The sequence below is a fragment of the Canis lupus genome, chromosome 28 (assembly GCF_003254725.2).
Source record: "Canis lupus dingo isolate Sandy chromosome 28, ASM325472v2, whole genome shotgun sequence".
Lineage (NCBI taxonomy): Eukaryota > Metazoa > Chordata > Mammalia > Carnivora > Canidae > Canis > Canis lupus.
In genome coordinates, this window is record NC_064270.1 from 31912375 (window position 1) to 31932960 (window position 20586).

The window sequence follows — 20586 nt, forward strand, 5'->3', positions numbered from 1 at the left end:
CTTTTCTTTTTTTTTCTTTTCTTTTCGGCCCTAGGGTCAAGAGTTGCATGCTCTACTGACTAAACCAACTGGGCACCCCTATAACTTCTCTTCATCAAGTTAAGGAAGATCCACCTGTATTCCTAGTTTGCTAAGGATTTTTATCATCAATGGGTATTGGATTTTTTCAAGTGTGTTTTCAATTTTTCTGTGTCAGTTGATGTAGCCATATGATCTTTCTTTCTTCTTTGGGCTGTTGCTATGTTAGATTACATTGACTGATTTCCGAATGTTGAACCAGTCTTACATACCTGAAATTAATCTTACCTGGTCGTGGTGTATAATTATTTATAAAGATGTTAGGCTTGATTTGCTAATATTTTGTTGAGGATTTTTGTGTCTAAATTCACTATAAACACTGCTTGGTAGTTTTGTTTTCTTTCTCAGGTTCTGGTATGCTAAAACTTATCTCCTAGAATAAGTGAGGGAGTGCTTTCTCCTATATTCCTAGAAAAGGTTGTGTAAAGAAATTCTACACTTTTCACAATGTTGGGAACTAATTTAAATCATATTTAAACACTCTGCGAGCCAAAAAGATGCTCCTGCTGCCTGAGGTTGGCTCATGTCCTACTTCTTTGTGATCTCATTAAAGGGATGTTTTATCTTGTGTTTTAGAGTGAAGAAGGGCATGGCCATTGGTTCGGTGCTTTCCATGTGCAGACACAGTACAGGCCCTAGACTCATATTCTGGCCTTTAGTCCCGCTGATTCACAAACTAAGTGGCTCAATTTCAATACCTTCTCTAAAGACTTGCAGATCTGTTTGGGTCCCAAACCATCTGGAAGCTCTACTGTTGGCTACAAACACAATAGAGCCCTAGTTGTCACTGGGGGTGTATTTGCTCCTACCCCCAGGACATTTGTCAATGTTTGAAGGCAGGTTTGGTATCACAGCTCCAGAGTGGGGGTGCTACTGGTATCTAGTAGAGGTCAGGGATGCTGCTAAATGTTCTCAATGCACAGGGATGGCCCCACGCAGAGAGTTATTCTTCTGAAAATGTCTAAGGTGCCAAGGTTGAGAAAACCCAGAATAGCAGAACATTTATCTTGCCTGCTTGAAGAGAACTCCTTGGGGCGGTGGCTGAACTTTAATCTGAGATGAATTTCTACCTGAATACAGGCAAATTAAAATGGCTTACGTTTTTTCTTCATTACATTTACTAAATTACACTGTCCAGAAATGGAAGGCTGGTTGCTTAGAATAGACTAACAGAGATGGAATTGCTAGGTCAAATAAAGGGTGTTTTCAAAACTCTTGCTATACAACTAGATCTAGATTTATCTGTATCTACATACAAAATACTTTCTGGAAAGGTGATGCAAATTTATACTTTTCTCATCAGGGTATGAGGGGGTCCATCTCACTAGATCGTTGCAAGCAACGGATATATTTCAGTGTTTCAGATCTTTACCTCTCACCTCCTGCCAGCCCCCAGCCCTGTCCTCTCTCTTCATCTGTTCCCTGCTGGAGCAGACAGGAGGTGTCTTCCTGCCATTGCAAATTTTCACATCTCCAGCCTCAGTCAGATATGGCCCAGCAGGACGTGATGGCATTGTCTTTAGGAGTCCAGGGTCAGTACAAGGTTTGCCTTCCACAGAGAAATAAGTGGGAGTGAAGTATGTTTGGCTACAGGATCAGGGATCCCCTGTGGGGCTTGTGTTCCAGACTCATCTTTCTACCGTATTTTGAATGATCCATGGTTGTCCCATGTTTCTCAAACCTGAACTAGACTCCTCCTCCTCATTCCTTTACTCCTCCTGCATCCCCCTTCTACATACCATGATCTACCCTACTACCATCCAAGACAGAAATCTGGGGGTCACCTCTGACTCCACTCATTCCCATTCTCCCCATGTAATAAATCATTCTATGAATTATAATTAATAAATTAATGGTCTGGCCATTTAGTCTTTCTTTCTTTTTTCTAGCCAGCCTGAGTCATGCTGCGAAAGGTGGGCCCAGATTGGTGACGGCCCCATTAATATCACTTAGAGCCCTTTCTCAGAAGATGAACACATAGCGCATGTCCAAGATGTAGTTTTTTTCTAATTTTTTTCCCCTCTCCACCCCCACTACACACCCTATTACCGTACACCTGGATCGGTGCAGGGGCTGCTTCAAACTTCTTCTGCTCCAAACTAGTTTCTCTGCCTCCACACTCCTTCCTTTACCCCATCCATGTCCCCAGGCCTCTCCCAGAGGCTTTTCCTCTGCACAGGTACACGTGGAGGCCCCAGCATTCTACTTACAAGTGAACTCTTGGAAGGGAAGATAGGGGTCTGAAGGAACCTCCTGCTCACAGATTAAAGACCAGGCACTGAGGACCAGCCATGTCACCAGGGCAAAGGATGAGGACAGGCCTGCCCAGTGCCACCCCTTGCCTTCCTCCTATGCCCTCGGGTGGCAGGTGCCTTTCCCTCCATTAACTAATGTCCCCTGGTAGCCATGGGCAGGGTGGGAGTACACGCAGCAGGAATAGAAACCAGCCAAGAGTGCCCTCTGGTACTGCGGGGACTCCTGTTCACTGTGGCCCCTCCTAACAGCGAGACTCCTTTGCTTTCAGCAAGAGAACTCCGGCTTGCATAACGTCATCCTGTGGCCTCCAAACCCTGAGCCTGCACAGGTACCGGGAGGTGTGCTATGTGTGGTCTGCTCTCTGCCCCCTTCCTAACATCTAGGCGTTTGCACGCTTTGCATGTTCCTTTAAATTTTTAAGTTTTCTCCTTCTCCTATTGCCTCCTTCCATCTACCTCAAATGAGTTGTAAAACACAGAAGAATCTGCAATACATGTTCAGATTTTTTAAGAGAACATTTTGGCGTGCCTGCCCCAACACTGGCACAGCTGCTATGCCGTGAGATGCTCAATAAGGCTCATGTTCTCAAGGTATTGCAGACGCTGGGAGCCCCCACTAACCTTCCACACTCCTCGGCTTTGCTTTTCCTAGTCCTGGAGTGAGGCTTTGTACGGGGCAGTGGCCCTGTCTTCACCACCACATCACCAAAACTGATGTGTTGTAAAAAAAAAAAGAAGCTTGTGTTCTGAATCAGTTGTCGGTGTCGTCGTGCAGCTGGCTGAGTCCCAGAGCTTTAGCTCCGGCTGAACCGTTTGCCATCCACTGGGGAGGAGGGCAAATCCGAAGTTTTACATCCATTTCAAGATTTTTCCTGGAGAGAATGTCAGGCAAGGTTGGTGTGTGCTTGTGGGTGAGGTGACAGTGAGACGGTTAAATGGCACCTGCTCTGAAATCAGGAGGGGTGTTAGGCCCCTGGGTGGTGTGTTCTTGGCTTTAAGGAAAGAGCCTGGGTGCCTCAGTCAGTTGAACGTCAGATCTTGGTTTGGGCTTAGGTCATGATCTCAGGGTCAGTTGTGAAATCGAGCCCGTGAAATCTGCTTGAGATTCTCTCTCTCTCCCTCCCTCCTCCACTGCTCTTTCTCTCTCTCTCTCAAATAAATAAATAAAATCTTAAAAAAAAAAGAAAAGAGCTGCTCCACCCCCAAAGGTAGCTGTTGGGTAGGTCTGCTTGGTGTGATGTTGCATAAACTGACCTCTGTGCTCTGAAGCCAAAATACAACAGAGGACAGAATTTGGAGATAAAGAAGAACAGTAGTAATTAGTACTTTGTCAGGCAAAGGAGGCTCCTGCAGTCTAATGCCTTCAAAGCCAGACCAGGGTAACAGGCTGAGGGGTCTTATGGGAAAAAACATTTCCTATATATACAGGATCTGGGTGGTTTCGATGGGAATGTGGTGCCTGCTGCACCGGCAGGTCCCCCAGGTGGTCTCCTGACCAGCGCTGGCACCAGCCACCCGAGTCTCGTTACTGAGCACACTGAGGTCGCCAGGTGTCAATATTGATACCAACTTCTGCAACAAAGGATTCTACAGAAATTTTTTCTGTTATGGCAAAATAGACATAACATGAAATTTACCATCTCGACCATTTTTCAGTTCAGTGGTGTGAAGCACATTCACATCCTACAATCACCCCCACCATCCATCACCAGAATTTTTTCATATTTTCAAACGGAAATTCTGCACACATGAACCAATGTCTCCACATTCCCCTCCCCGCTCCCGGCAGCCACCATTCTACTTTCCATCTCTGTAAATCTGACTCCACTAGGTAAGTCACATCAGTGGGATCAATTTTGTGATCTACTTCACTTATCACAGCCCCTTCAAGGTTCATCCGTGTTGCAGCCTGTGCGAGAACTTCCTTCCTCTTCAGGGCTGAATAGTATTCCATTATATATAACCTCACATTTTATTCATGCATTCATCTGCTGATGGACACTTGGGTTGCTTCCACCTTTTGGCTGTTGTGAATAATGCTGCTGTAACCATGGCTGTACAAATATGTGTGACTCCATGCTTTCGATTCTTTGAGGGTAGATATCCAAAGTTGAATTTGCTTGGTCATATGTTAATTCTATGTTTCATTTTCTGAAAACCACCAGACTTTCCCACAATGGCTGCATCATTTTACATTCTCATCAACAATGCCCAATGGTTCTAATTTTAACACGTCCTTGCCAACTCTTGTTATTTTGTTTTGTTTTGTTTTGCTTTTATAGTAGCCTTCCTAGTGGGTATAAAGTGGTGTCTCATTGTGGTTAGAGGCTATATACTTGATCTGTGGTCAAAGAAGCCCTTTCTGCAAACTGATGTGCCCAGAAGGAGGCAGCCACAAAGTTCTGGAAAAGGAACATTCTGGAAAAGGGAATAGCGTGTGTGACATGTCTGGGAGGGATGAGCTTGTTGTATTTTGAGATTAGCAAAGCAAAGAAGGCCAGTGTAGCTGGAGGAGAGTGGGTGAGAGATTTTGTTGATATGTGAGACCAGGGAGGTGGGTAGGGGTGAATCTTGTAGGTCATTATCGGCTTTCTAATTGGGATTCAAAGCCACCAGTGGGTTTTCAGCTGAGAAGTGACATGAACTGATTTGAGGTTTTTAATTTAATTTATTATTATTATTATTATTATTATTTTATTTTTAGATAGGAACATGCACCCAAGCAGGGATGGGGGTGGGGTGGGGTGCCAGAGAGAGAGGGAGAGAGAGAATCCCAAAAAGACCCCAGAGCCCAACACAAGGCTTGATCTAATGACTCTGATACCATGACCTGAGCCAAAACCAAGAATCAGATGCTCAACCAACTAAGCCACTCGGATTCCCTGATTTGAGATTTTAAAAAGTGCTTTGCAATTGCAATTGCTATGTAGAGAAGGGTCTTTCAGGGGCAGAGGGCAGAAATGGAGGAAGGACACTAGTTAGGAGGCTGTTTAGAAGTCAGAGACACGGATGGCTATGGCTTGGAATGGGGTGGCAGGGTAGAGGGTCCCTGGATTGGGGATACATTTTGAAGGCAGAGAGGGCAGGCTCAATGTTGATGGAATTTGGGGATGAGAAAAAGAGAACTGAATTAAGGATGAGCCCTACGTGTTTGGTCTGAGCCGCAGAGCAGATTGAAACATTTCCCAGGATCAGGAGGGTTGGAGGAGGGGCAGGTTTAGGGGGATGGGAGAGAGTCAAAAGTTCTGGTTTGGCCATAAAATCCGAAGGCCTTTGGGTACTCCAATGAAATAGGCTTTTGGAGGCACAAGAGGTGGAGCTTGAGATGCACATCAGAGTCTTCAGCATAATAGGTGTTTCAAGCTAGATGAAGACCACCTGGGGAGAGAGTAAGGATGGGAAAAGGGACACAGGATGAATCCCTGAGATGTCCTTTAATATTTAGATGTGAGCCCAGGAGTAGGGGGAGTCTGTGAAGGAGTTGTAGCAGAAGACATAGGAAAATGAGGGATCTGGGAGGTCCACGGAGAAGAGTATCAGGAGAAGGCAGAGGCATCAGATGCTTCTGAGAAATCAGGGAGTAGACACCTGCCCATTGACTTGGCAACATGAAGGCCATTGACCTGAGGGAGACCTCATACGGCCCTTTGGGGCCTTGGTGAGCTCCTCCAGTGGCATGACAGGGTACAGTTTGGATGGGAGGGGCCTGAAGAAGGAATTGGAGATAAGGAAGTAGAGAGAGGGGCACAGATAATGCATCATGTTTTTCTAGGAAACAGAGAACATTGGGACAGTAGCTGGTGGAGAGAATTGATGAGAGTTTAAAGATTGAAGATCCTAGGGCGCCTGGGTGGCTCAGTCGGTTAAGCATCTGCCTTCAGCTCAGATCATGATCTCAGGCTCCTGGGATCGAGTCCCCACATCAGACTCCCTCCTCAGCGGGGAGTCTGCTTCTCCCTCTCCCTCTGCCTGCCCCTTGTGTGTATGCTCTCTCTCCCTCGAATAAATAAAAAATAAATAAATAAAATAAAATAAAAATAAAATAAATAAAATAAAATAAAATAAAATAAAATAAAATAAAATATTGGAGATCCTAGATGCCCGCCTGCTGGTAGGAATGAGAGAGAGAGAGGCAGAGGTCGAAGGTAGACGGGTGATAGACAGGTGGACTGAAGGAAGGCTGACCTTGACTATTGAGAGGGAATGGGGTCGTAGCTGACCTGGGCTTGCAGGAGAGATCCCCCTACCCTTGTGGATGGTGGAGAGAAGACAGCAGCAGATTCCCTGGGAACTATGAGGATGGAGGAGGGGAAAGGAGGCAGCTCTCTTCTGATGGCTGATTGGGGTGCACGTGTGACGGAGAGTGGGGGTCAGATGAGGCAGGGGGTGTACTGGGCTGCCTGGGAGTCAGGGGGTGGCAGGTGCCCTAGGAGACTGGGCCCGCATGCAGTCACGGAGAGAGGCAGGGATGTGAGGCCCTGTAGGACCTCTCCTCCTAATCTCTGGGCAGTGGGCCCACAAACCGTCTTAACGATTTTTGCTTTTGAAATTTTTTGGCAACCACTGAGGGCCGGATTGGTTATTGACCTTTTAACCTTATACTCAAGAAGTCAAGTTTAATAACATCACAATGGTCCTGATTCTGGATCCCGCTGACGAGTCAGTTATTTCTTCTTTGATCTGCACAAACCCTACTGAAACCCTGAAACTTGGGAATAAGGCCTGGATTTTATTTTTACCATGGGCTGGAGTGAGTCCACTCATTTCTCGGAGGTTCCTCCTCCTGAGCTAAGGGCTCACAACTCCAGACCAGCCCCTGGGGGTCAGGTGGATGCCTGGGGCTGCACGCTGGGTCCTCCTGTCCCTCCTGCTCCGTCCCTCCGTTGAGACTCATGGAGGCCTCGGGGAGGGCGAGTGCTCCCAGGGAGCACAGAGCAGCCCCGTTACTAGCATGCACGGCTGTGCCTCCCACCCAGACCCCAGGCCTCTCCTTCCTGCAGACGTGTTGGCTGGGGAGGAAGAGGAAGCCACATCTGTAACAGCAGCTGTGGAGGGTGACTCGTGTCTGGGTGGAGGGCGCAGGCCAGCCCGGGGTCCACAGAATGTCTAGCGCCCAGCCAAGGGGAGCGAGTGTCAGCGTCCTAGATTGCGTGTCCCTCTTCGGGACAGAGGTGGAGGTGGCCTTGTGACAAGAGTCGCCTTCCTCCAGCGGCACCTCCTGGGGTTTCCTGCGTCATGACTTGTGTGGAAGGATTTATGATGAAATAAGACCCACCCCAGCCCGAAGTCCCAGGCTGCAACAGCGAGTAGGGCAGTTGCTTCACTGCTCGTGTGCTTCACTGGGAGTTCAGTTTTGGGGAGCCCCACGGAGGCCTCTGAGCTCTGAGCATGTGGATTCCAGGGTGAAGGGCAACATTCCATCCCCCTGTGTTACCCCCTCCTGGATTCTCCTGGAGGGGGTGGGTGTGTGTCATGAGAGCCTAATGGCTCTGACAGTGGGAGGAGGGAGAAAAAACATCCCATCCTGTTATTGTAATGACCCGACTTAAAAATATACAATCACTTAAAAAGAAAAAAAAATCTCTTTTAAAGCAATTTCATCCTCTGAGCGTTTCTGTACTTTGAGCCCTAGGAAAAAAAAAAAAATTCCCATCACAGAAACTGAGATCGATGCTATGAAGCAAGGTGACAGGACAGAGCCACCTGCCCTGCCCCTGGGGGTCAGGGGAGGCTCTCCCCAGGGAGCTGCTGTCTGAGCTCAGAGCTGAAGGATGAGCAGGAAATAAACAGGATCCAGAGGGTGGAAGCAGGTCCCCGCGTGTGCCCCCCGCAGCCCAGGCCTCGTCAGGCACCGCACCCCGGTTCCTGGCTCCATGTCCAAGAGGCAGCCTGGCCCTGAGGTTTGTTCCTGAAAGCGACCTCGGCCCTGCGGCCCCGGGCTGCGGAATTCTCTGGCATCCAAGAGGCGGAGGACTGGCAGGACAAGAGGTCCCATGCTGCGACAAGCGCTGAGCCGGGGTCTGGGCCACCCCGAGACGTGACCGAGCAGGTCTCTGCAGCCTGGGCTTGGCCGTGGCTCAGACACCGTGTGAGGATTCCTGCGTTTCATTAATAAAGAAACAACCCCTCAAGCTGGGCACATATTGTTTCAAGCTACAAACACTTGGGTCCCCAAGTTTAACTTGGGGGGGCAGTTTCTCTCTTTCCAGAGGGACCCACGGAACCCAATATTCTGACAGCATTAAACTAGCCCTGAAAGAGACAACAGCTTCTAAGAGTCTACCTGCCGCAGGTGGGCATCTGGGGGTGATTTCACTGCATTTAACGAGAAAGAACTGGAAGGCAGAGACCAGTGTGAACCCCAGTTCATGACGACGGAGAGCCCTCCACTGTGAACCTCTGCTACCACAGTCTCTCCCAGGGACCCCCCTGGCCTGAGGCTTGCTGCTAACTCTCACTGGGGCCGGTATTAAAGTCTGCAAACCGCACGGCTCCAGGTTTGGGCCGCTTGCATCTTCTGAAGAATCGGATTAACTGCTTTAGCTCTAAGTGGGCCCAGCCCCCGGGGCTCTTAGTTCATGGGCTTTGAATCCGTTTCTTCTTACAATAATCATAACCAGTGTGTACAAGTGTCTTCTATGGTCTAGCCTTGTGGGAAGTGCTTCTCGTGTATTATGCTATTTAACCTTGAAAACCCTGTAATTGAGATCCCCATTTTCTAGATACAGTGTGGGAGGTGTAGACCCCAAAGGCTTACGGCTCAATAGGCAGTTAAGCTTGGCTTTAAAAAAAAAAAAAGATTTTATTTATTTATTCATGAAAGAGAGAGAGAGAGAAAGAGAGAGAGAGAGAGAGAGAGGCAGAGAAGTAGGCAGAGGGAGAAGCAGGCTCCTTGCAGGGAGCCCGACGTGGGACTTGATCCTGAGACCGCAGATCCCGCCCTGAGCCAGGCGCAGGTGCTCAACTGCTGAGCCACCCAGGCGTCCCAAGCTTGGCTTTTAACCCCTGCACCTGCACCCTTATTCCTGGGATCAGCCTCATGCTGCTCTGGCATGAGGATGAGCGGATGCAGGAATTCTAGGGGCAAAACAGTAAGGTTTATGCCTACATTTCAAGTAGAGTTGAGTAAACATTATAGGACACGATAGGCTACCCTGAGAAGCCAACTCTTGGAATAAAGAGACTCTCCTCCATGTGTGCGGCTCTTTGCCATATTGGCGAGGTACTCTCGTCAGCCACTGAGGCAGGCAGGCCAGGGATCACAATCCCCATCTCATAGACCTCAGTCTACAAACAGGCTAAAAGAGGTGCAACGATTGGGGCTTTCTGAATGGCCCAGCCTTCTTTAAATTATATTGCTTCTAAAATATTAAACCTGAAGGTACCTGGATGGCTTAGTAGTTGAGCATCTGCCTTTGGCTCAGGTCGTGATCCCAAGGTCCCGGACTCGAGTCCTGCATCGAGCTCCCCGCATGGAGCCTGCTTCTCCCTCTGCCTGTGTCTCTGCCTCTCTGTGTCACTCATGAATAAATAAATGAAATCTTTAGAAAAAAAAAAAAGATTAAACCCACAAAAGACATTAATACTGGGCAGTGTTTAAGGTTTTCCTCTCAGGCAGCCCCGGTGGCTCAGTGGTTTAGCGCCACCTTTGGCCCAGGGCCTGATCCTGGGGTCCCGGGATCAAGTCCCATGTCAGGGTCCCTTGCATGGAGCCTGCTTCCCCCTCTGCCTGTGCCTCTGCCTCTCTCTCTCTCTGTGCCTCTCATGAATAAATAAATAAAATCTTAAAAAAAAAAAAAGGTTTTCTTCTCTCCATGGACTGAAGATGTGAGAACATGTCATGTCCGGCATGTTAGAGGCTCCTGGGTTCTTTTAGGGTAACTGTTATCATTTTGACCCACATCCTCTTGGGGAGGGAAGATAGATATCGTTCACTGAATGTGTATCTCTCATTCACTGGCTGTGAGGATACAGGAACCACATTTTTTTTTCCTAATTAAACTTTTTATTTGAGAATTTTCAGGTTTACAGAAACATTGCAGAGACAGTACAGAAGTCCTGCTTACTCTTCCCGCAGCTTCCTCTAAAATTAGCATCTTATATCATGTCTTTTTAAATCTTCTGTGTCGGGCACCTGGGGGGCTCAGCGGGTTGAGCACCCACCTTTAGCCCAGGGCGTGATCCCGGGTCCCAGGATCGAGTCCCACGTCAGGCTCCCTGCATGGAGCCTGCTTCTCTCTCTGCCTGTGTCTCTGCCTCTCTCTCTCTGTCTCTTACGAATAAATAAATAAAATCTTTAAAAAAATCAATCTTCCGTGTCTACTTAGAACTTAGATTCAATCCTCCCTGGACATGAGGCAGAAACCTTGAAATCCCACTGCAAACATGACCCTTACTCTCTCCATATTCCGAGGGAAGAGTTGGGCTCCACACCCAGCTCTCTCTGACTCCGAAGCTTGTTCATTTTTCTGCCATATTCATGTCGGAAAACATTCCATCTGGGGAGGCTGAAAAGGGCACCCTTGGGGCCTCCCCTTTCTGGACCCAACAAAGTGCCTGGTGGGTGAGGCCCAAGGCCGGGGTGTCCCCTGCTGCCAGCATGGGCGAGCCACCTCAGTCTTTCATTGTCCCCCCAGAGGGGAAGAAGTGTTTGGGGTGACCCAGCAGGACCCGGCTGAGCATTTGCCTTCCCTTGACAGGGCAGATGGGCGGCCCAGGCCGGCCCAGCCAAGAACATGGGTGCCTCCATATTTGGCAGCGGGGCGGTTGTTTCTGCAATCCGATTCCTAGTGCCATGGGGATGACCTTTGGCCTACTCCCAGTATTCACCTGCAGTCACACTGCTCCCAAGCAGCTTGCTCACAGAGTGGGCGTCTTGGCAAGACCCTCTGGTCATGATCTAACCATGTTAATTAAGCCTCTTTATTGGCACAACCAGTGAGCCGAAGGGAGCACGGTTTAAGAGGTAAGGTCAGGGGATTTTTCTGTTTTTTTCTTTAATGGTAAGACACTTTAGCTCTTGATCAAGTGTATTTTTTTTTTTTTTTTAGAACTGGAAAGTTCCCTGTTTGAAGATTGCTTTAAAACAGACCCTGGGCTCTGGAGTATTCCAGCGCCAAAGAGAGGCTGCTTGTTTATTCAAGCAGTGGCAGCAAAGGAAAGATTTGAAGAAGCGACTTGACGAGGCAGTTTGTCATGTGGAGGATTGCCAGTGTTTTTGTCCAGCCCGCTGTGTGGAAGTGTGAGGGAAACTTTAGACACGCATGCTGTTTTGCAGTGACGCCTGTTGACACAGCAGACCCCTTGGAGTCCTGTGAGCAGCAGGACTTCGCGCTGTTGCTAGGATGGAGACATTGGAAGGGGGGCACTCAGAGACCCGGGGGCTGCACGTGTTTCCCCAGTTGGCAGAAGTTGCAACCGGGCTAAATGGAAATACTCTATTTTTTAAATGTTCAACAAATATTTATGAAGTGCCTCTGAATGCCAGGTGCTATTTTGGGCAACGAACCTAGGCCCCTGTGCCACATTATTCGTAAATGTCCCATTGGTTTAGTTACTTGGAGCGCGGCAGGACGATGGCAGGGATCATAGGCAACCATTTCCACGTCTGGTGAGCCCACCTAAGGTGGAGTTCAAGAGCGCAGGCTGGGTCCACGTCCCGGCTCTGTCACTTTCAAGCTGTGTGACCTGGTGCAAGTGGCTGCACCTCTCTGGGCTAGATGTTCTGATTTGTAAAATAGGGTTGTTGTAAGGATTGAATGAGTTTAAATTAAGTGAAGCACTTAGAGGGACAGAACTTGGCGCATGGAACGTGTTTATAGTAATAAGTTCGCTGTTATTGTTACAGCAGAAGAAGTGCTATGTTGGTGTTGGATGTTACTATTACTGTGCAAAAAGCATCGAACTTCAAGGAAGAAGGCCTGGCCAAGCCATTTGATGCTCTGTTTCTCATCTGAAAAATGAGAAACATTATTTTATCTTCCTGTTTGGCTCACTGGGATTTTGTGAGAATCTGATGGATGTCAAAGCACTTCAGAAATTGCCCATTGATAGTCCTGGTGCTTTTTTTTTTTTTAATTTTTAAGAAAGATTTATTTATTTTTGGAGAGAGCACGTATGAATAGAGGGGTGGGGGTGCAGACAGGGAGAGAGAGAGAGAGAGAGAGAGAGAGAGAGAGAAGGAGACTCCCTGCTGAGCACAGAGCCCGATGTAGGGCTCGATCTCATGACCCTGAGATCATGACCTGAGCCGAAATCAAGAGTCGGACTGAGCCACCCAGGCGCCCCGGTGCTGGTGCTTCTATGTCAACTCCACCCAGATCTTTTTGTTGGAGAGAGGGGGGTGGTATTCTTCTTGCAGATTAGCTTTCTATTAGGGGGAGCGGTGGGGCTGAAAAGATGGAAGAGTAGATCTTATTTTCTGCTTAAAGATGAATCTGAGCCCTTGTTATATTTCCTTTGCCTGAGGAAAGTTAACACGTGGTCTCACATCCCCTTTAGTTAGAGCAGAGATCTGTCTCCTTATACCATCTGCTGTTTGCATCTGCCTGGGCTGTTAGACATGTCAGTGTCTTTCCAGAATTACTTTAAAGTAACCTTGATCATGGAATAAAGAGCAGGAGATTTATCTGTTAAATTATTTGCAGAATCGTTCGCTGCTGATAATATGATTGAAGGGGAAGCCTGGCTGCAGGAGGTGTTTGGAGCCGAAGCCGGCGTGAAAGTCAGACAAGTAGGAACTGGGTTACAATTTTAAAAATTCAGGACCGTGATATGAAAATGTCACTCACTCTGTATTGTTATTCTTGAGCTACTGTAATAAAATGTTTTAACTCATGGATCCCAAGGTAGTAGTGTTGTATAGATAAAGAACATTCTAGAAGGGTCAGGAACACTTTGGAGGTTGAATGTACGGTGATTGAAAGTTTGAACTGTCTTGATATTATCCAACAGGGATGATCGTCATCCTGGCTCACAGATCAGGGAACTGAGGTCTGTAGGCCAGGGTGAGCTCTCATTTTAGGGAATGGGTCAGCCAGCATGGAAGTCATACCAGAAGGGGTCAGCAGCCCTTTGTTAGGTGAGGGATCAGCCCCGGCTCTCTGTCCCTCCCTCAACACTTCCATACTAAAGGGATGGAACAAAAATGCTTTTCCCTGGCTCCGGGGTCAGAGAGAAATAGGCTCCTTTAGACTCTACTGCTGTGTGATGTTGGCCAAAGACCTACCCTCTGTGAGCCTCAGCCCTACAAGGACATGGATAGCACTTTCCTCTCAAGGTTGTGAAGATTCAGTCACACGGTGCATGAGGACCACTGGCCCAGTGCCTGCACTTCATCAGTGCTCAATAAACAGGAGCTCTTCTTATTGTCATTTCCACCCACATTTTGTCTCAGCAAAATCGAATGGAGATTTTCTGACTGTAGCATCATGTTAGCACTAGGATGTATGGTCCTGAGAGTTGAGGCATCTTTTATATTTTACCTTTGGACACAATTGGGTGAACAAAGCAGCCGGCCGCTCAGACCTAGTCGGGGGAACCGCCAAAGCTAACTTGCTCTTTAGGCCATGTGTGAAAGTCAAGGACACCACCCATCGAACAGAAGATTCAAGGTCTCGAGAAGACCCCAGGTTCAGACTATGCAGATGATTTGCATCCACATGTCGCACAGAAGCTCCAAAATTGGCTTACAACAACCCGAATGTGGTTATAGAGATTGGTGGGTGGGGTCTTCTTTTCTTGGGAAGACTGGGTCTCCCCTTTGGGTGGCCCTGTGTTTACACCTCTGTGGCCACAGCATGGGGTCTGTCTCCCTAGACCGTGAGCAACTCTAGGGAAGGCATGGAATCTCATTCATTTTTGTAGCCCTCTCTTCTAGCATTGCTTCTGGTGCATGCTATGGTTTAGATGAATGCATTTCATTTTATTTTTAAAAATATTTAATTTATTTGAGAGAGAGCAAGTGTGTGAGAGAGAGGGGGCACAAGTGGGGGGTGGGGAGGAGCAGAGGGAGAGGGAGAAGTAGGCTCTTTGCTGAGCAGAGGCTCCATCCCAGGATACTGGGATCATGACCTGAGTGAAGGCAAGAGGCAGACGTTTAATCGACTGAGCCACCCAGGCGCCCCTGGATGAATGTATTTCAGATAATTGAATGAATCAACAAATCAGTAAATACTTTCTGGAAGGTCTGGGTGAAATGAGATATTTATCAAATGATTTGGCTGCATCAGGATCCGTAGTCACAATTGGTAAATTGTTGGGCTCAGGAGAGGCCTTTTGTATTTCCAGTTGCTCCCTTGGTTGTGCCGGGCCAGCAGGGTCTGTCTCTGGGGGTAGGTGAGGGCTAAGCATCCCCTGAGGGGTGAGAGAAGATTTCTAGCAACAAGAACAGGCAGTCACAGGGAGCCCCGGAATCCGGAGGAGCTCCCCTAGCCTGTCTCCCAGTGCCTAGCCTGTCACTTCCACCGCCTTCTTCGAGAACAGGACCTGGGGCTCACGGAGCTCGGTTTTTCCAGAGCACCCACCAAGCCAGGTGCCTCGCTGGAGGAAAGGGAGGTTGTTTCGAATTCACCTGAGGGTGCTGTCCACTTACAGGCCGTGCACCTGCCCAGAGCAGCACCACCTTCCAGAGGGCCAGATAACCAGCACTTCTCAAACTTAGCCGACGTGGAACACTTTGTCCCCTTCAAAGCTGGCCTGATTGTTTATGGGATGTACTTTTTTGGGTTGCAAATGACAGAAATCCCAACAAAGCCAAATGAGGACTCAAGATCTCATGTAATCGTTGGCGGAGGGCGGGGGGCAGGGCAGAGCAGGTCCCTGGGGGGACCTCAGGACCAAGTGGAACCAAGGCCTCCATATCACCGGGACCTCTGCCCTCTGCCCTCTGTTCCTCTCCGGGCTTCTCTCTGCTTGCTGGCCCTAGTCTCTCTTAATGCACGTTGCCTTCTTCTACAATGGCTGGAAACAGGCTGCTGGTAACGCCTATATTCTTACTCTATAGGGCCCATGGCACGTCCTTGCCCCTCTAGTTTTGGGGGAGTCTTGTATGTACCCCAGTGGGAAGGAGTACTGCTGGGAAGACAGACGGAAAGACAACCACTGCCTTGGGAAACAGTCCTTGGGGTTTAAAAAAGCCCTTTTCCCCTTCCTGACATTTATGCTTCACTTAAATGAGCATTATTTAAATTGAATTTTTAAGATCTCTCATCACTTTCTGTCCTGTGATTTGACGTTTTGACTGTCGTTTATATTTTTGTATCTTGGTTTTATTTATTTTTTTAAAAAAGATTTTATTTACTTATTCATGAGAGACACAGAGACACAGGCAGAGGGAGAAGCAGGCTCCATGCAGGGAGTTGGATGTGGAACTGGATCCCGGGACCCCAGGATCACGCCCTGAGACGAAGGCAGATGCTCAACTGCTGAGCCACCCAGGCATCCCTGTATCTTGGTTTTAAAAACTGATTACCTGGGGTGCCTGGGTAGCTCAGTAGTTGAGCATCTGCCTTTGGCTCAGGGCATGATCCCAGGGTCCCGGGATCGAGTCCTGCAGGAAGCCTGCTTCTCCCTCTGCCCATGTCTCTGCCTCTCTCTCTCTGACTCTTATGAATAAATAAATAAAATCTTTAAAAAATAGAAAATAAAAAACTGATTCCCCAGCAGATGAGCCTATGGTGGGAGTGAAGGAAAAGGGAGCACCTCTGAGCGGTCAGGGCCTCGGACAAGTGGCCCCAAGTTTCCAAGAGCTCATTGTTTTCTTTGTTCAGTGTTGTTCCCTGGGTTTCTGGTTGAATTCTGGTTCAGAGAGACCTGGGGGAGGCAGGAGAAACATGTCTTTCATCTGGGTGGTGCCACAAGCACGTTAGACACTTTAACATCTTACGTCAAATATCCTTCCTTTCTCTGGGGAGCAGATGACCCCTCAAAGTATGATAGGTGTCCTCAGTCTTGGTTTTGACTAAAGCAGTCATCCTACACAGCTAGAATCTTGTGTGTAACTGCGTTTCTCCTCCAGCAGATGAGAGCAGGAGCCACGCTTGTGTTGCTCACCTTATATCTGCGTGTAGCTGGGCGCCAGCTCGCAGGCGGTGCTCAGCCGGATGATAAAGCAGATGAGCAACCTGATGCTTGAATATGTGGCCAGTGGCCAACTGAGAAATGCTTTTGTGTCTTCCGACACTCCTATTTGATTTCTTCTCCAATTTCTCTTTCTTCTGGCTCAGAGAACTTCATCAGCTCAGAACCCAGCGTCTGTGCAACCACCCGGGGACAGTCAGAACATAAAAAGGAACCTGGAGGAGAATTCCAGAAGTACTGACCGTGGAGCCTTGCACAGGTAAGAGCCGGGGTCAGAGGACTGACACAGCCCGATGCGTGGCCAGCTCACTGCCTGCTCAGCGTTGGCTTTGGAAAATTTACCCTAAAGCCCATGACATGGTCCTCAGTGGTGATGCGGTCAGAGCAGTGGCTCATAGCCTGCTTTGTGATTGCCTCGACCTGCAGGAGCAGAGAATTAATGTGCTTTTCTGCCCACTGAAACTAGCAATTATAGGCTTCCATTCCAGCAGTATTCCAGGTTGTTTATTGTCATTATTGGAATGTAAAAAAGATCAAGTCTACCAAAGGACTTCTCAGGGGTGTCTTGTGTGGTGGGTTGGGGTCTGTGTTCTGGCGCAGTAGCCAAGAAAGGGCACTGGATGATAAGATAGGATTCAAAAACTATTACTAAAGAGACAGGTTCCCTCAGTCCCAGGGAGGCTGGTGGATAAATTCTGGAAATTAAGAAGGTCACACTGGTGCAGTGGGACAAGACCAGTGCGGGGCGTGGCCCATCCTCGTTATGATCCCCAGGACCTCCCGATTTCCCTGCTGTGGCTATTGGGAAGAAGCCCAGTAGACTCCACCCGCGTGGTGTTTGGCACTCATAGTTTTGGGTGCGTTCCCAAGCAGAGGGCCAGCAGACATGAACATTCAGTCCCCAGAACAGACTCGGGACAAGAACACTGGAGGCCGTTAGTAATTGTCTGTGGGTTCAGCGCATGACCTATCTGGTTGGAAGAACCTTCCTGAGCAATTGAAGCCCAGCTTCCAGGAGGCTCTAATGACAGGCCTTAAAGGAACAAATCCACTGGAGCTTCACGGAACAAAAATGCAAAATTGAAAGGTAGACCCGCCCCTCCCCATCACTAGACAATGAAATCTTAGGTCACGAATGCTTTGCAGTATCACTTGACCTAAGAGTTTGAGCAACATTTCTAGGTTTTGGGTTTAAACTTCAGAGGGTCATGGTGAGTGAGAGCGACCCCTGGTGACAGGAATTTCCACGCCTGGCTGGGACTACTTTCTGGGTGGCTCTGGCCACAGTGGTTTCTAGACGAGGCACTTTGAACCTCTTGGCCTTGAACATTAGATCTCTTTAGGGAAACCGTGGGGCAGGGTATTCTTTTCTTGCTGAGGGAATCACAGATCGACACCGTTGACCCCTGTGTTCTGCAAAAGGGAGGCCTCCTTTACTTCCTAGACGCCCCTGTGGAGTTCTGCTTTCATGAACTTTCTATGAGGATCACTGAACAGAGTTTTTAATATTTAGCTCTAATGAGACCAGATGACCCATCTAAACTGGCTCTGGGTGACCGCGAAACTAATGGATAGATTAATCTTTTCTGGAATTCTACGCAAAGGAAATCCCTGTTGGCCGAGACCCAAGGTCCAGACTCCCCTCCTGACATCTTTGTGAGGTTCTGGGATCTCTCAAGAGGCTTGGGAAGTATTTGGGGCCTCCATCACGGCTAGACTGAGGCGTAACGGGAGCTCAAAGGGCTTTTGTTTCTTGTTCCTCAGCTTTACTCAATTATTATTTTTCCCTGGAGGAAGAATTGCTGCTCATTGCCATGCGAATTGAGCATAAAAGAGGTGCCTTCTAAGAGCAAGCCCAAAGAAGCAACTTCCCGTTCCCAATTAGAAACATGAATCTCCTCCAGAAATACGTGAATGTCTGTGGCGCAGGGCTCTGGACTAACTAACCCACCAACTATCAAGAGGTGCGCGGGCTCCTGGAGCCAGGTCGTTTAGGGGAAGAGAGGGCAAGTGCTGGCTCCCCGGGGGCTGTCCCAGTGATGCACACGGCCCTCGGCACCCCCGATGATGATAGTAATCACATTTAATGTTCATTTTGCAGATGAGCACCAGACACCATGCCAAATGCTCTACGCACACAAAATACACTTTTATTTCCTTCAAATCAATTTATTTCCAATTCCAAATCCTTATTCTACCCCATAGTACCCACTGGTCCAGACCACGCTGTCCCTCAGGCCCTAAGACGGTGCTGCTTTCGTGACACTCTGGGCACCCGGGAATCTTCGATGAGGCCGAGAGCCCCATGGCCACCTCTTTCTGAGACTTTGCTCTCTTGTTATCCTCAAATGCATTTGCCTCTCCCTTCGCCACATCAGACAATTAGCATTTTCCCTTCATAGGATCTATTGTAGGTTTTTACAAAAGATGGAAAAGCCCATTGACTTCATACTGTGTGTTCTCCTTGGAAAAACTCTAGAAAGCCCAGAAAGGCTTGCAGTGGCTCCTGCTGGACCTGGGACAAGGGAGGGGAGGACGGCCTGTGTGACTCTTCCCTGACGACCCCTGTGCGCAGCGTTCTCTCCACCGTGCAGATGGGATCACTGAGGCCTGGAGCCCTGTGTCCTTCATGCGTTAGCGGTTGGAGGTCTGTGGTTTCCGCCTTGAGGGTCTTCTTCCCTCTGAATTACACAGGGATGGGGTTCCTACATCCCAAGGGAGTTGAGTTCTTCATCCAAACGAGTCCCATCGTTCAGCTGCCCTGCTTTCCTCTTGCCACATGGTGTCACTGTTGCAACTTAGCCCTGCGTCCCTCAAACCCCGCAGAGGCTGGGGGGCACCTCCCCTGGCCCCTGCCGGAGGACGATCCTGCGCTCCTAGCACAAAGCCAGCTTGCCCCTCTTACTGCTCCAGGGACAGGGGTGACAGCAGGAGCCCTGGGGTCTCTGCCCCAGGGGGTAAGTAGGTTGTAGTGTGGTCAGACACTAAACAAGGCAACAAAAGGAAGACAGGCACTTTCAGGTAATGTCAGAGCCCCAAAGGACACCACGCGGGGCATCGTGATAGACGGCAATAGAGAAGGGAGCGGCCAGTTGAGATTGGATCATGGTTCTCAAGGTGAGGTTCCAGACTGGCAGGCTCCACACCACCGGGGAAGTCCATAGAAGAGCGGTCCTAGGTCAGACTCCCTGAATCATAAGCTCTAGAGGTGGGCTCCGGTGAGCTGTGCTTAACCAGGCCTCCAGGTGATTCTGATGGACCCGGGTGTTGAGAACTCTGAAATTCGATGCCCTGGATTAGATGGTCAGGGAAGCAAGTGATGGAAGAGTGGAGTCTGGAACGGCATAAAGGAGGCAGGTATGGGAAGACCAGGTCAATGGACGGGCAGTGCAAAGGACACAAGGTGGGAGTGAATTTGGTGAGTTGGAGAGACAGAGGGAGATTGATGAGGTAGGGAGGTGGGGAGGAGGGCAGGGTCCAGAGCCCCCAGACCAGGGCCCAAAGGCCATGGTAAGAAATCTGGATTTAGGTTACGTGAACTGATGTATAGTTCTGTTTCGTTTTGTTTTGTTTTTTGGTGGTGGAGGGGTGGTTTGAGAGAGAGAGAGAGAGAGAGAGAGAGAGAGCATGAGCTAGGGGAGGGACAGAGGGAGAGGGAAGGAGAGAATCTCAAGCAGGCCCCCCACTGAGCATGGAGCCAGACACGGGGCTCGATCTCACCACCCCAAGATCATGAACCTGAACTGAAACCGAGAGTCAACTGTGCCACCTGGGAGCTCTGATTTATGTTTTGATCAGACCTCTCTGATCGCCGTATGGAGAATGCCAGGGGCCAAGGCGGGAGGCCAGAAAGTCAGAGAGGAAACCATGCAGGTCCCTGGCAGGATCTAGGGCGCCTAGAGTGAGGCAGGGATCTCAACCTTAGATTCATTATCTTCCTCCCTCCTGGTACAGAAGCCTTCCTAGACATTTTATTCCTAATTGCCTTTTTCCCTCCCCGGGAAATTCCCATACCATAGATATGTTGTGTACGGACCGTGGTCTTTGGATGACATCCTGGACCCGATAGTCCCCTATAATTCCACTGCACCACCTAAGATACTTTTCCCCCTTCCCTCTGGGGGTGGGACAGGCCCACTGAGCACACAGGCACTGACGTGATTACGGTGAAGAT

The 20586-nt window shown here is 48.9% G+C and overlaps 1 protein-coding gene across 15 annotated transcripts in view; it reads left to right on the top strand.

Annotated features, from left to right (window-relative positions):
- The window catches only part of TACC2 (transforming acidic coiled-coil containing protein 2), a 212078-nt gene that overhangs the window by 25307 nt on the left and 166185 nt on the right, over positions 1 to 20586 (top strand). For 12 of the 15 annotated variants that reach the window (XM_049103382.1, XM_049103376.1, XM_049103386.1 and 9 more), the window contains 2 exons: positions 2603 to 2662; positions 16559 to 16671. In XM_049103382.1, the coding sequence (XP_048959339.1) occupies positions 2603 to 2662; positions 16559 to 16671 (173 nt within the window). The remainder of the gene's footprint in view (positions 1 to 2602; positions 2663 to 16558; positions 16672 to 20586) is intronic. The other 3 variants (XM_049103383.1, XM_049103385.1, XM_049103384.1) reach the window with 1 other exon arrangement.